At 41.2% G+C, this 14,059-nt stretch overlaps 1 protein-coding gene across 2 annotated transcripts in view; it reads right to left on the bottom strand.

Moving 5' to 3' along the window:
- Nucleotides 1–2,716: 2,716 nt before the first annotated feature.
- The window catches only part of GALNT5 (polypeptide N-acetylgalactosaminyltransferase 5), a 33,650-nt gene continuing 22,307 nt past the window's right edge, over nt 2,717–14,059 (bottom strand). The window contains exons 7-9 of one of the 2 annotated variants that reach the window (XM_065561755.1): nt 13,579–13,659; nt 12,259–12,420; nt 2,717–7,533 (exon numbers count right to left, since the gene is read on the bottom strand). In XM_065561755.1, the coding sequence (XP_065417827.1) occupies nt 7,393–7,533; nt 12,259–12,420; nt 13,579–13,659 (384 nt within the window). In that variant the 3' untranslated portion in view covers nt 2,717–7,392. The remainder of the gene's footprint in view (nt 7,534–12,258; nt 12,421–13,578; nt 13,660–14,059) is intronic. The other variant, XM_008178497.4, reaches the window with a different exon arrangement.

Below are 14,059 nucleotides of genomic sequence, written 5' to 3'. Positions count from 1 at the left end.
TATGGCTAAAAATATTCTGTACAGAAAAAAATGGACTAATTTACCTCAGAGAAGCAGACAATTATCTGCAAGTGTTTGTGTGTGTGTGTGTGTGTGTGTGTGTGTGTGTAAATACACATGCACACACGTTTCTGAGTGGAGTGGAATGGGGTGGGTTAGTTTTTATTACTTGTAGGTCAAATAAGCTTAGTCTTGGGAGGAGTGAGTGCAGCTAGAAGCTAAGTTGTAACTTTAGGCAGTCTTCAGTAGGCGATGGTCTGTGAAATCCACCATCTCAGAAGTAGAACAAAGGGAAGGGAATACTTATTAGGAAGGAAGGATCTATGGACCTGATCCTATTCCCATTGAAGCCAATGACAAAACTCCCATTCACTTAAATGGTGCAGGATCAGGCTCCATGATAGATGACCAACTCGCATAGCTCAGACATATCTCAAAGACTTGATTCCTTTCCACAGTGGAGGTACCCTGTCATGTGATGTTGGCTCACACTTGAGGTTTTTTTTAAGGGTTTTAGAAAAGCTGATACCGATGGATATGTTTTTTAAATTTTAACTATTTAAATGGCAACATTTTAATTTGGATTTCAACATCTTCCTGCTGTCAGCAACAATTACCATGAACAACAACCAGATTCAATAGAGGAAGGTCTATTTTCATTAACTAAGCTCAGTGAAATGCAAAATGCAAATAAACAGCATAATTAGTACAAAGTGAATTGGAGATTTAAAAGTGCTTTACATTTTAATAATTTACCGCAGTGATAGGCAACCTGCGGTCCGAGGTCCGGACATGGCCCGTCAGGGTAATTCGCTGGCGGGCCGCGAGACAGTATTTACATTGACCATCCGCAGGCCTGGCTACCTGCAGCTTCCAGTGGCCGTGGTTCACCGTTCCTGGTCAATGGGAGCTGTGGGAAGTGGCACAGGCCATAGGGACATGCTGGCTGCCACTTCCCGCAGTTCCCATTGGCCGGGAATGGCGAACTGCGGCCCCTGGAAGCTGCTGGCAGCCGTGCCTGTGAACAGTCAACGTAAACAAACTGTCTCGTGGCCTGCCAGCAAATTACCCCGATGGGCCGCAGGTTGACCGCCACTGATCTACAGTGTTACCCAACAGTAACCCAGGGAAGGAAACATTCCATGGAATTCAGGAAAGCTAGTGACACAGTAACCATAGAGACACTCCAAAACAGGATATTCATGTACAGTCCTTTATTTCCATGTTTTCTAACTTTTTTTTTAAATACAAATCAAACCAGGTTTTCAACTTCAGCCTTCTGGATCCAGACTACTTACATAAATTAACATGGTGAAGGCCTGTTATCTTACAGACTGTTAAAACTCCCCATAAATCACATTTTATAAAAGACATTTGTTCACATTTTAAAAACATGTACACCTTTCTCATCCACATAGTAATGAACAAAGCTACCACTCTTAAAATTTCTTTTACATTTGAGATATTTACATTGCATAGTGTCCCTGGGTACATATTTAAAATTCACAAAAAATGCTTTTAGTCAGAAATAATCTCAATGTTTTGAATAGGTACAAATGGAAACTAAAATAAAAGAGTTAAGTTCAGGAAGAGCAGTTATACGTGGAATGATACCTACATAGGACAATTCATCGCTTAAAACATAAAAAGTACCTAGCACCATTTGTAATACAAATTAAACAGTTGAGCTGCAAGTGGACAATGACCAAGGATCAGATTCTGGCCACTGCTGGATGGCTGGTTTGCACAGCTCACATTCCCAAAGCAGGCCTAAAGTTGATTTAAAAGTATCGCTACACTGCAATGGGGTAATGCGATTGCAGCAGGTATAGGCACACCCAACCTAGGTTTGATCAAGCAAGCTTATTCAAAATAGCACTGTAGACATGGTGTCACCACAGCCTGCCAGCCCAAGTACAATCCTGCATGGGACCTCCACTTGTGTTGCCACAGATTCAATGCTATTTTTAGTGAGCTGGCTTGATCAAAGCTAGTTTAGGTCTGCCTATACATGCTGCAATCACATCTCTTGGTTACAGTGTAGACATACCCTAACTGGCTAATCGGGGATTCCATCATAGGGCAGTTGGCCAGGGGGTAAAGGAGGAATGACAAGCACTACTGTGGTTTGGCATTCCCTGGCTGCTGGAATGACCTGTTGGTGGCTGTTATTGCTTTGAACAGGGCTGTTGCTGCAGTAAGTTGCTCCTGAGGACTGGACCAACATGCAGCGGCTCAAGAATCAAGGACTTACCAAGTTTGCCAACAGCCTTTGCAGCACCTACCTTCCCAAGTGCCAAACACTTGGTCCCAAAGCTCTGGTCCCAAGCTTCTAGTGTAGCATCTTTTATGACTCATTAGAAAAGTTAGATGATGTAGGTAAATATTTCTATTGTTTTGGAGTGATCCTAATTTTTGCTGTCTTTGGCAAAATCTCTGGAAAAGATTGATGTGAACTTCAGTGTTTTCGTCCTTTTTCATCATCCTCATAGGAATGAGACTGTGCTAATTTCTACCCTTAAATGACTACAGCCTGGATCAAAGCTCTAATATATGTATAATAGATGATAATCCCTGATCGACAGGCTGGGGATGGAATATGATTTAAGAGGTCTTGTGCATCTCTAATGTCTATGATTCAAAGACACAAAAGGTATCAGAGTGCAGTGTTTGGTACTCAGGTTGTGAATGACATCACTGGAAAGTGTTAAAATTGTTTATTTTATTTTTGAAAAGATGAGCATGATTATCATCTGTCTGTATCCCAGCCAAGCAAGTCAGAGGCACTCATGGCTACAGAAGTGCTGGTAACATATGCACGCTTGTAGAAGAGTTGCCAAAGGGAGTAAGGCTCATCCTAATAAATGGTCTCACATTTTTCTAATTAGAAGTGATTTTCATTTGCATCTGTGAACTAAGGACGCTGGAGGTGGTAATGGTAATCTGGTCTCTTACATGGGAATGTCAATGGGTGAGCAGGAATAAAGGTGTTCTTCACTGTCTCGTGGGCTCTAGAAGGCCCTCTTGGACAAATATAATTGTGAGTGGTTCCATGAAACCAAGAAAAACATATGCAGGCTTCTTCTTTGAATATTTACTGAGTATGCCAGAAAAATGTTCTCAGACAACGTTGATTGGTATAATCTAAGTGTTTCTTAATATTGTGTAACAGAACAGCAACAGTATTATTACCAGTTGTCCCTAGGGACATGCTAGAGACGTTAAGTAAGAGATACCAACACTGAAGTGAACATTTACACAAATCAGGAATAACAGTACAAGTGACAAGACTGGAAATGTGAAGTGACCATGACATATGACCATTTGGTGCATGTTAAGTGACAAATGATTGAATGTCAGCAAGCAGAATTTAATGAAATTCATGCTCCTGATAAAACATGACTGCACAAACAACATCTGTGTAATTTTTCTGATAGTGACTGCAGGCTAGTTGTAGTACGAAAGGGGAAAAAATCAGGAAGACAGTTAGGATAGAAGCCAACTGTGAAAGTCTGTTAGGCAAATCAATATTTTGGCAGGCTCAGCCTGTCAAATACTGTCAGTGTTGCACCTTGATGTGAAAGGTAAAATTATACAGAGGCCCTTTTGAAAAATCAAAGAGAAAAGACGAGTTATTGTGTAACCGCCTGTAAACAATAGAGATGGCGAAGGCTTGACTGTCATGAACAACAAGATACGAACTGAGTTGAAAGTTCAGTCCTATGTATGTAGAGAAATAAGGCAATGTGCTCGTATTTGGATAAACCAATTTTTCAACATACAAGGCAATGGCCAAGAAATGTAAGAATTACATTTCTATTATGGACCATTCACACTTACACGAGTCTCCAGTTTGTCACAAAACATAACAAAAATATGGAAAAGGCATAATAAAAAGCTTGAGAAGAAAGTCCCATGTGCAAAACATTACGATACCCTGGATGTAGATATCATGTCGCAGCTGAATTTGACCCTATCAAAAAAGTAACTAAATGTTCTTTCCCTAAATGATGACAGTTATTCCAGTACGATTCCCCCCTTCCCATACAACAGACATAAAAGATCTTTTAAAAAGTTTCACAGTATGAAAAATGTACATGAGGATGAATTCATAGGGGTATTCAGTATGTTGAGTTTTGTCAACTGAGTGTATTGATTCCAAATAACTGTAAGAGTAAAGGTGAGTTCTCATTTTTACTGCACTACATCTAATTCTATCTTGCATGTGAGATACATGAATAAGGTCAAGAACAGGAAGCACTAAATTCTGCAGCCCTTTTTCAGACAAAATTCTTAGTTACTTTAATGGGGATTTGAATATTATGGGCTAGATTCTGGCTGCAAACAGCCAGTGAAGAATTCCCCTGGTGTAAGGAAACTCTCTGCTGCAATAAAGCCGGCTCCTGCATCAGCCTCCCACCCATGGCACAAGGGAGTATTTGGGATGGATAAGGAGGCTAGCAGAGGTCTGCTGCACTGAACAAATCCTCCACTGGTGTAGGGTCCCTTAGGGATCCTAGGTCAGAGATGTAAATCAGACCTGCCCCTGAGCTGAGCCATTGCAGACTGGCTAGGATCAGGCCAGATTCAGGGGCTCTAACTTGCTCCCTAACAGCTCCCCCAATTCCTCTGTGTTGGGTGGAGTTCAGATGCAGGGGAGAATCTAGCCCTATATGTCCCACTGACTTAACAATTGTAGCACTTTGATCTAAGAGAGTAAACGTGGAAACCCATCTTCCAAATCAACTCTTCATGAGAGAAGGGTCAGCACTTACGTGTCCTCAGCTTCTATGTTCATAGGTTAAAACTTATCTGGAAAGTCTGAAATGGAAATATGGGACACATAGTCTTAGAGGACAATTTTGCCTTCAATTCTGCAGGGTGGATCTTCACTCAGAGCTTCTACCCTAGCTTCATGCACAGAATAACTCCTGTTCCTGGACATGTGGAGCTCCTACTCGCCGTCTCCCCATCCTATGAATATTCTAAATCAAGTCTGGCGGTTCTATACACACAAAAAGGGCAGATCAGAGCAAAGAGCCACCATTATACTCTTTCTCTGGGAGCAACTTTTATCAGTGTTCCCTTTGGTTGCTTTCCAGTGAAGAGACTGCAAAGCAAAATAACAAATATAAGGCTCGATTGTGCTCTGGCTCTGGGGGAGTGTACAAGGGACTCAGGAGGGTACGAGTCCATGTGTTCAGCTGGGCACAGGGCCTGCAAGGAGCTACTGCTGCTAGTGGTATTAGCCAGTCCAAAGGCTCATGACCCTGCCATGCCTATTGAACTGGTCAGCATAGCCCGTGGTCGTTTGAAGGAGGTAATGGGTAGTCATAAGAGGATAAGAGGGGAGTTGAAGGACTGTGGATAGGTGCTAGTGTAGGCCAGGCAAAGAGATCCATCAGAAAGGAGTTGGATGGTGAGGCTATGAGAGGGGCTCCAAAGCCCTGCTGGGGGTGCTCTTTTAGTAAACCAATCCTACACTTTCCGAAAGGTTAAAGCTTGGTTTGTAGAAAGCAAATGTTTTAGCCAATTCTTATCACAACTGCTTTGCCCGTCAAAGTGTAACATCACATGCTCTTTATCATTAATCGATACAATACCAAGGCTAGCTTCTGCCCTCTGCTATATGGTTGCACTGGGGCATAAGCAGACACAGGGAGTCACTTCCATCCTCTCTCCCTACTAGCAGCAAGGTAGGAACTATTTAGTGCTGAGGGGAGCAGAAGGAGATAGCACCAGCTATTATGCCATCCGAAATGCTGGGGCTTCAAGTGGGCAAAGTCAGTTAGGAGATGTCTCCCCTCTGCAGTCAGCTAGTGCACATGCTGCGTTCTGCCCACCCTGAGACGTCCTTGTCCTGCGCTTCTACCTGGTACACAGCTGCCACCGCCACTCTGCTCCCACCAGTGCACGGCTCCTCCAGTGAAGTGCAGAAGTGCCCTAGCTATGTGTTTGCATCACAGACCAGCTACAGTTCAGCCAATCAAATGGATTTAAAAAAATATATGGATGTCTATAGTCAACAGACAGAAATGTATTCAGCAAAAGCCTAATCTGCTATTACATACTTTTAACAACTGCCCACCTTCTCATTCATCTGGAAGAGCAGAAGGAGATATCTTAGGTACATTCAAAGCTTCCATGACAGATCATTTTCTATTCTAAGAAAAACAAAGATTCCATTTTTCCCATAGTGGCATGAGAAAGGAACAGGCAATTAACATAGACTCAGAGTTTCTCAGCTTTTGTCCCCTTGTGTTAAAAGTTTAACATTATTTAAGCTTTTCTGGTTTGCTTTGCATTGAATGCGTATACAGTACTATCGCATAACATGTGGCCAACCCAGGAACCATGAAATCATGCCCAACAGTGTGTGGCTGCCATCTTGGATTCACTAGTAGTGAGAAGCAAGTCCCTGCAGGTCTCTTTTTTTCAGGTTAAGCAGGCCCTTTCTGAGGATCTTCACCCCCATCACAACACGGTTCCCACACCCTTTGGTTTATTTTCCCTTTTCATGGCTCTGTGCTGAGGCACTTCTTTCTGGCTGAGAAGGGCTGAATGGAGAGTCTCTTTAAAGTCTCCTGCATTCATACTGTTCTTGCACTGGCCCAGAGGGTTAGCTGTAGTGCTAGATAAGGCACATCCCACTGCTTTGCAGCCTAACCACTCCTTGCCCATCTAGGAAGCAGGAGGTCAAACCAAGGTAGCAAATTCACGATGCCTGTATGCAAATACAGCACTTATAGGGCCTTGCCTGCTGCTAGGTTAGAAGTGCTGAAAGATTTATATTTTTTGTGATTAAAGATGGGCTTTTGTCATGGGAAACCAAGCTTCAAAAGTGGCTCCAGGCACCTACCTTTCAGAATCAGTGAATCCAATTTGGTAGGAGCAGATTCCTGTGATCCTGGATGGATTTTTAGGTACTGGGCCTAGGTACTTTCATTTTGTTGGCTTGTGGAGGGATAAATGAGCAAATGTGGATCTTCCAAACAGCAGCACAAGATGCTATGTGCAGTCATAGGGATTGAACCCTGGAACTATTTCTGGTAGCTTGCATTAATCTCTCTGAAGCCAGTCAGTGAAGGTCTGCTTAAGGTAGGAATGAGGAACTTTAGAAAGTATTTCCACTTACTGAAAAAACTTTCATTCAACCTTCCCCAAGTGCTCCACAGTGAGTGGAAAATATGCCTGAACGTTTTAAACCATATCAAACCAGATGTGCTGTTGCTTGATATTTTGATCTCTCAATATGGTGATTTAAAATGATGGATTTAAATTACCATTAGGAAATGAACCTCCAATTTTGTAATTGCTGTCACAAGTCTCACAGATGTCATTCTTGAATTCACACGATTTGAATTCTCTGCTTCTGTTTTGATCGTGTTCTCTTCAGTCAGCATAATAATTGCCAAACTGCCATTTCTGATAAGGATTTGAGGCATCACAGGCATTAACCCTCAGGATTTTGTGAGACTGATCCACTTCCAAACATGTTGGCTGCTGAAGGTGTTCTAAAACCATGTGATCCATCTAAAGAGAAACAGCACAAGACAATAGGTAACAGGACTCATACAGCAACTGTTATTATTTGCAACTGGAAAAAAAAACCCTTCCGAAATTATACTCAGTTTTCTCCAGTGGAGATTTTTGATCCCCAAGGATGTGCCCATTTTTGCATTTCTGCATTATGTAATGATTCATTCATGGGCTTAAAGGGAATTTTGGGTGGGATCCAAAGTTTACACCTGTTGTTGAACTAGAACTATATTAAACCTTCTGTGCTTCATGGGATTTTAATTCTTTGGAAATTAACGGATTAGTTTGCTTGCTGTCTGAATGGTAATTATCATGCAAAGGAAATAACTCCAGATGGCATTTGCAATATAGGATAACGTATGGCAGGAGACTTTGGTTTTCATACTGTGGTATTTCGCAACTGATGAAGTAAAAGCACACTTACTATGATGAAAAGTGTGTTAGGTAATTTGTTAATTAAGTCCAAGAGCTGGGATGCTAAATTGGATTATGAAATCGTGAGGAGTTTGAATGATTAGGGGCCTTATTCTTATCCTTTTGCACTTGTGTGCACATTTTTTTAACCTACTTCTACTTATTGCAAGTATTGCAATACTACAAGTATCCTCAGTGGTAGGGACATTTTTACATTATTGCTTTACTCTGTATAATATTTGATAGCATAATTTCAGTCATGTATCTTAGTGAAATATTAGTGAAATCACCAACAGACTATTTTATCTGAACAAGTAATGGGGCTTTGTATGTGTATGACAAATTCATTGAACATGCCTTTGTTCTGATGAGAATTATGATACCTGATGAGGGGTAAGGACTTCACTATTCCTGTGGCCAGCATTAACCCATTTTCCCCCTTGTTTTCTGGTTTGCAATATTCAGTTGCTGGAGTGACTAGTTTTTAACCCTTGTTATATAGTAACTCAAACTAGTCTCCTTTGTAATCAGCTTCCAAATCATCTTTCAGCAAAACAGCATCAAGTACCATATGGAAAGCCAGTGAATGTGAACCTAACTGGATTACAATAATACTCCTTTTTCTTGCAGACAGTACGGTGACACGCACATTAGAAAGTTAGAGATTTGGTTATATTAGGTGCCCTCTCCAAATTGTATCCTTTTCAGGAATGACAATTTTTTGTTTGTTTTTGTTGCAGAAATGGCATTTGCCAGAACCTCACAAAATGCTTCAGTCCTGTTAGGCTCCAAATTTAATCACCTTTAGGATTGTCCTAATGCCCCCTGGACTCTAAATGTCTCTGACTTCTAACATTCCTGAACAATTCCAAACGAAACTAACAATAGCCATTGTTTTTGTAGGACTTGGACAACAGCAATGTTGTGTTCCACCAGCTGACTCTGTGCTAAGAGTTAAGTAGCCCTTGTGATGTGGTGTCTACTCCCACACAAGACTGAAACGGATTAAGATGGCCCGGCAGGCCAATTAACTGCACAGGCTGTGCCTGGAGGGGGAGCCAGGGAGCAGGGAATTGATTGAAACCAGGCTCAGCTGGGCAGGAACAGGTGAGGCCTATAATGCCAGGAAGCTGACAACAGACAAAGGCTGCTGAGAAAGGCTGTAGCCACTCCCTGAGAAGAGGGAGAAGGATTTGGAGTTAGTATACCCAGAGAAAGGAGGGGAACCGGGAGTGGTAGGAAGGAGACCAGGGAAGGAGCAACAAGGACTGCAGGAAAGCAGGCCATAGTTGCAGGTATAGGGTCCCTGGACTGGAACCCAGAGTAGTGGGTAGGCCTAGGTTCTCCTACCAGCCACTGGGGATATGGCACAGGCAGAGGACAGCAGACTGCCTGGGCATCCTGGAAAAACCTGGAAGGGGGAACCATGGAGTGATCTGGCTGGAGGGCTAAGTCAGAGGAAGCTGTGATTCGTAGAGTGAGAGGGGTCTGTAGAATGAGAGGACAATGAGAGAGACACTTCCAGGGGATGGCATGACACGGGCTGGAGCTAATCCCCAGGATGGCCTGGAGGAGTGCCACCAACGGTGAGTAAACCCCATGACAGTCTTCCATTCCCAGAGCAGTGCTGACTCCATTGCACACACACAGAAGTAAACCAAAAAAGCCATGTTTATTTTTAGTTAGAAATGAACCCTAACCACAACCCCAGATTTGAACCCTGGGTTTGAGAGGACAAGATTAAGATTAAATCCCTTTTATGTGGACTTCCTCAGACCTGCAGGAGGGGAGAACTAAGGGTGCTCCTTAGCTCCACTTATAAGCCTTTTGGTGGAAGATGTTTTCTCTCCATTACCCCACATCCCCAGTGAGCAATTTACATTCTAAATTCTGTTTCTTCAAGGAAATGTGCTAGTGACGTATTTTTTTATTTAAATGTCTCTAGAGTTCTTTCACTTGCTGTATTAAGCTCAGTGGTGCAGAAGGTCTCCAGTGATGTTCCTGATTTAAAAAGTAATAATTTTTGAAATTGAACTTTAATCTAATCTAGAAAGTTTTGGTGTCAAAAACTAATTCTTATTTCTCTCTATCTTTCTGTTTTTTTCTGTGTGTGTTTTCTGTCTGGCTTTTGCTGCAAAGTGGTTGAAGAGTTAGACATTTTGAACTTTGACTATCTGTTGTTAGGATGTCATAATTCCAGAGCTCCTTGTTCAATTAATTTCAATTTTTGTGGAAATTTTCTACCTTGCCTCAGAACTAATTTACTAATTCTGAGATTAACATTTTGTGGATTTTAGGTGGTGGCCAAATTTGGATTAAAATGGAAACTCAAATGCAACCTTAACGATAAAGCAATTTCCACATTTCTCAGCAAAATAAGAATCACTCAGCCTGTCTCAGTCTCAAATTCTGGAGTTATATTTTATGCTAACAAAAAAATATCAGTTTACAAATCCAATTACTATAGTCAATATATAAACTTTTGTTTTTCCCTCCAAGACTTTTAAAAATAGTAGATACAATAAACCTTAATATTGAGCAAGTAACTTACTCACTGTGCCTCAATTTCCTACCTGTAAATAGAGGTAATAATAATACTTCCTCTCTTCCACCCTGTCTTGTCTATTTAGATTAAAAGCTCTTCAGGGCATAGGCTGGCTCTTATTATGTGTATGTACAGTGCCTAGTGCAAATAGCCCTCATCATGTCTGGGACCCCTATATGCCACAGTAATACAAATAATGAATAATAGTCACCCTCATTAATATTCAAAACAAAATAAATTAAATAAAACACCCAAACTCAGGAGATGTTAATAGTAACATATTGGGTAATGTTTTGTTTTTCTTTGTACAATGACACGTCCCTAGCCTCTGTTTGCCAGTAGCTGGGAATGGGCAACAGGGGATGGATCACTTGATGATTACCTGTCCTGTTCATTCCCTCTGGGGCACCTGGCGTTGGCCACTGTCAGAAGACAGGATACTGGGCTAGATGGATCTTTGGTCTGACCCAGTGTGGCCGTTCTTATGCTCTTCAGACGGCCCAGAAAGGATAATATTTCATCAGTGGGGGGTGGGGGAGAAAGGCATTCAAGTCTTTTTGGCTTGTGAGTTTTTATGGCTGTTTTCAAAGGAGGGGGACAGACAGTGATAACTTTCGACTGTCTTTCTCCCCACAGGGCTGGTACTATATGCTTCCAGTGTCCAGGGCTTTCCTAAAAACTAATCTGATCTACTTCAGTGAACTAAATGATATAGTTCAGGCTTGTCACTAGTTCAGTCCTGTGCAGGTACAATCATCTGTGTCCAATTGTGTTGAATTGGGTATTGTGGCTTTGTAAAATGAAACATGACTTTCCATATCCTAGCAGGAACCATCAAATGTATCTAGTTTAAGGCTTGAAGTTCAGCCTGGAACAGTTTCTGACCATCAAAAATTGTCACTGTACCTACTGTGCAATCTGGTCTCATAAATGGCTGACAATTTTCTTTTGTAAAAATAAAATATCCTGGCTTTTGTAAGGAGTGATTTTTTTTTTTTTGGTTTGAGGAGGGTTTTTTGTTGCTGTTTTAGATTGGCTAAAAAGAAACAAATGGAAGGAGCGTCAATAATGGAATGTGTTATTGAATATCGATCAGGTAACACAACAGCTACACTTTTGTTTCCTAAATTGAAGGCTTCTCTAAAAGCATGTCATTTCAGAGGGGGAAAAATTATTTCCAATTATTCATGGAACTTTTTAATGCTTAGAATTATCTACAAGCCTGGATCTTTGACTTTGCAGAGGTAGGAAAAAAGAGAACAAAATGTCATTTGAATGATTTTGTGTGTGTGTGTGTGTGGTTAGTTTCACTATATTACATTTTGCTTGATGCAATGCTAATGCAGCACACTGATATACACCACCCTGAAAGGTAAAGGGGGCATGGGAGTGAAATCACACTGGCAGCTGGTTAGCTTTCAATGTAACTTGGAGGAAATAATCCTGAGGATTGAAAACTGCATTAGCAGACTAATGATCAGAGTGCCTGAAATAATTTGAAGTAATGTGTACCTTAGGAAAAAGGCGATTTTTGTCAACCTTTTTTCCTCATATCTATTCAGAAATTCACAAAGAGACAAACTAAATGTGTGTGTTTGTTTCTCTTTATATCTTTGTGAATTTGGTATAGTCTCTCTCACTGCCAAACACGTGAAAATCATACAACACCGGCAATAAGTATTGTTTTCCTTTGTTTAGTTTTATTTCAGGTGTAACTATGGTGGTAGTGGAGGGGAAATCATTACAAATGCTCTACTTACCAGTTCTGGTTGAAAGGCCACCAATGATTTATGCAACCATTTCAGGCTATTGTTTCTGTTATCGCAAGGGTACAGGCCCAGTGTTCTCTTTGCATCTACTGGTGCTACGCAGAAGTCCCCATGTTTTATTAGTCTCAGCCAAGTATAGTTGAACTTCTGGTTCTGTGGAGGAGAAACAATAGCAGACTGATTTCAGTTTGGGTTTTGTGAGCTATTTCCCTTTATTTCTCTATCTTACACGTCTAAAAAATCCAGCCACATAAGTCTAGTTTTGTATAATTGTTCCAGATATGCCAGATTCTGTTCTATTAGTGTGAATCTGGAGCAAATTCACAGAATAAAGTTCTGGTCTAAGGCCTGATAGTGCTCTTGGTGACCTCAGTAACCAGACTACTTCCAGCTTTGATTAGAAAACAATCTGTCACTCTAACTGCTGTAGCTGAGATCAGAACATAGCCCAATAACTCAAAGTTTTCTAATGTTTGCATTAACAATGTACTATTACAGGGATTCTCAAACTATGGTCAACAAAGCATTTCCTGGTGGCCCACAGAGCAGAACGGAGTACAGGGTAGTTGTGAGGGTGGGAGAGGACAGGATCCATGAGAGGATCTGTTATAAACTGGACTGTAGAAATGAAGAGTTGGAGACAGCACCAGAACAAATTCTGAAAAGGGGATTTGTCTACTACTACCAACACCAGATTGCAATGGTGGGGCTTCAGGATTGGCCTCCCATGATGGCAGAACAGCGCCCAGTGACAAAAGGCCAACCCTGCCCCCATTAGGACAGTTACTCTTGATCAATCCTAGCAGGTGCCCTGATGTCTATATTGGCTAGTAATCAGTAGGGTATTACCCAACAGTAGGCACTTCCTATAAAAGACAACAGAGGAAAGTAGCCCACTTCCTGCAGCAACTTCCATGTACCCTCCCTTCTATGCTGGCTTTGTTACTGTGGTAGAGTACACTAGTGGGCCTATTGTATTTAAAGTTTTCTCTCCACTATAGGCATGTATGGAATTTTGCATTTGAGTTGTATTCCAGACTTCTATTTGGTTTGGAGGGTCTCGGAGCTTTCATGAAATGGTGCAGACTCCATTGCTTAGCTATTGCCTCTACAAACACAGCCCAGTACTCATTTCTTGTTTTACAAGATGGCATCTTTTGGCAATGTGTCCTGGCAGTAAGGATTACATGAACTTCCAAGATGGACTTCAAGTCAGTGAGGTGGTGGGTAGGGAGATTCTTTAGCATAAGCAATAAAACTGACAATATTTGATATCCAATATACAAACCAGCAATCCCAAATACATCTTACCTTGTTGCTAATGTTACAAGTCTCAAAGGTCAGAGTGGAGTTTTCCACAGTAATGCATCTAGCCATAGCTATGTTAACAATCTGGGAACAAAATTAAAAATGGAAATTCAGAAAAGGGAATAACATCAAAGTGAGGCACAAAAACGCAAGAGACAGAACACCGCAAACAGAACAATTATAATAATACCTAGTTCTTATATAGTGCTTTTCATTAGCAGATCTCAAAGTGGTCAGTATCATTCTTCCCATTTTACAGTTGGGGTAACTGAGGCACAGAGGGGGAAGTGACTTGCCCAAGGTCACCCAATATATTAATATTTAAGAGTATTACATTCTAATTAGCATAAAAACAACAAGGAGTTCTGGTTTGCATAAGAGTTTGTCTCTACATGAAAATTAATCTGGAATAAGATGGGGGTGAATTGAAAGCAGATTAACTATTACTGATTAACTCCATGTGTGGACAAGAGCATAAGAGAAT

Source organism: Chrysemys picta, chromosome 11 (assembly GCF_011386835.1).
Source record: "Chrysemys picta bellii isolate R12L10 chromosome 11, ASM1138683v2, whole genome shotgun sequence".
NCBI classification, from domain to species: Eukaryota; Metazoa; Chordata; order Testudines; family Emydidae; genus Chrysemys; species Chrysemys picta.
The sequence above is the reverse complement of the archived record's forward strand: the minus strand, read 5'-3'. Positions and strand labels throughout refer to the sequence as shown.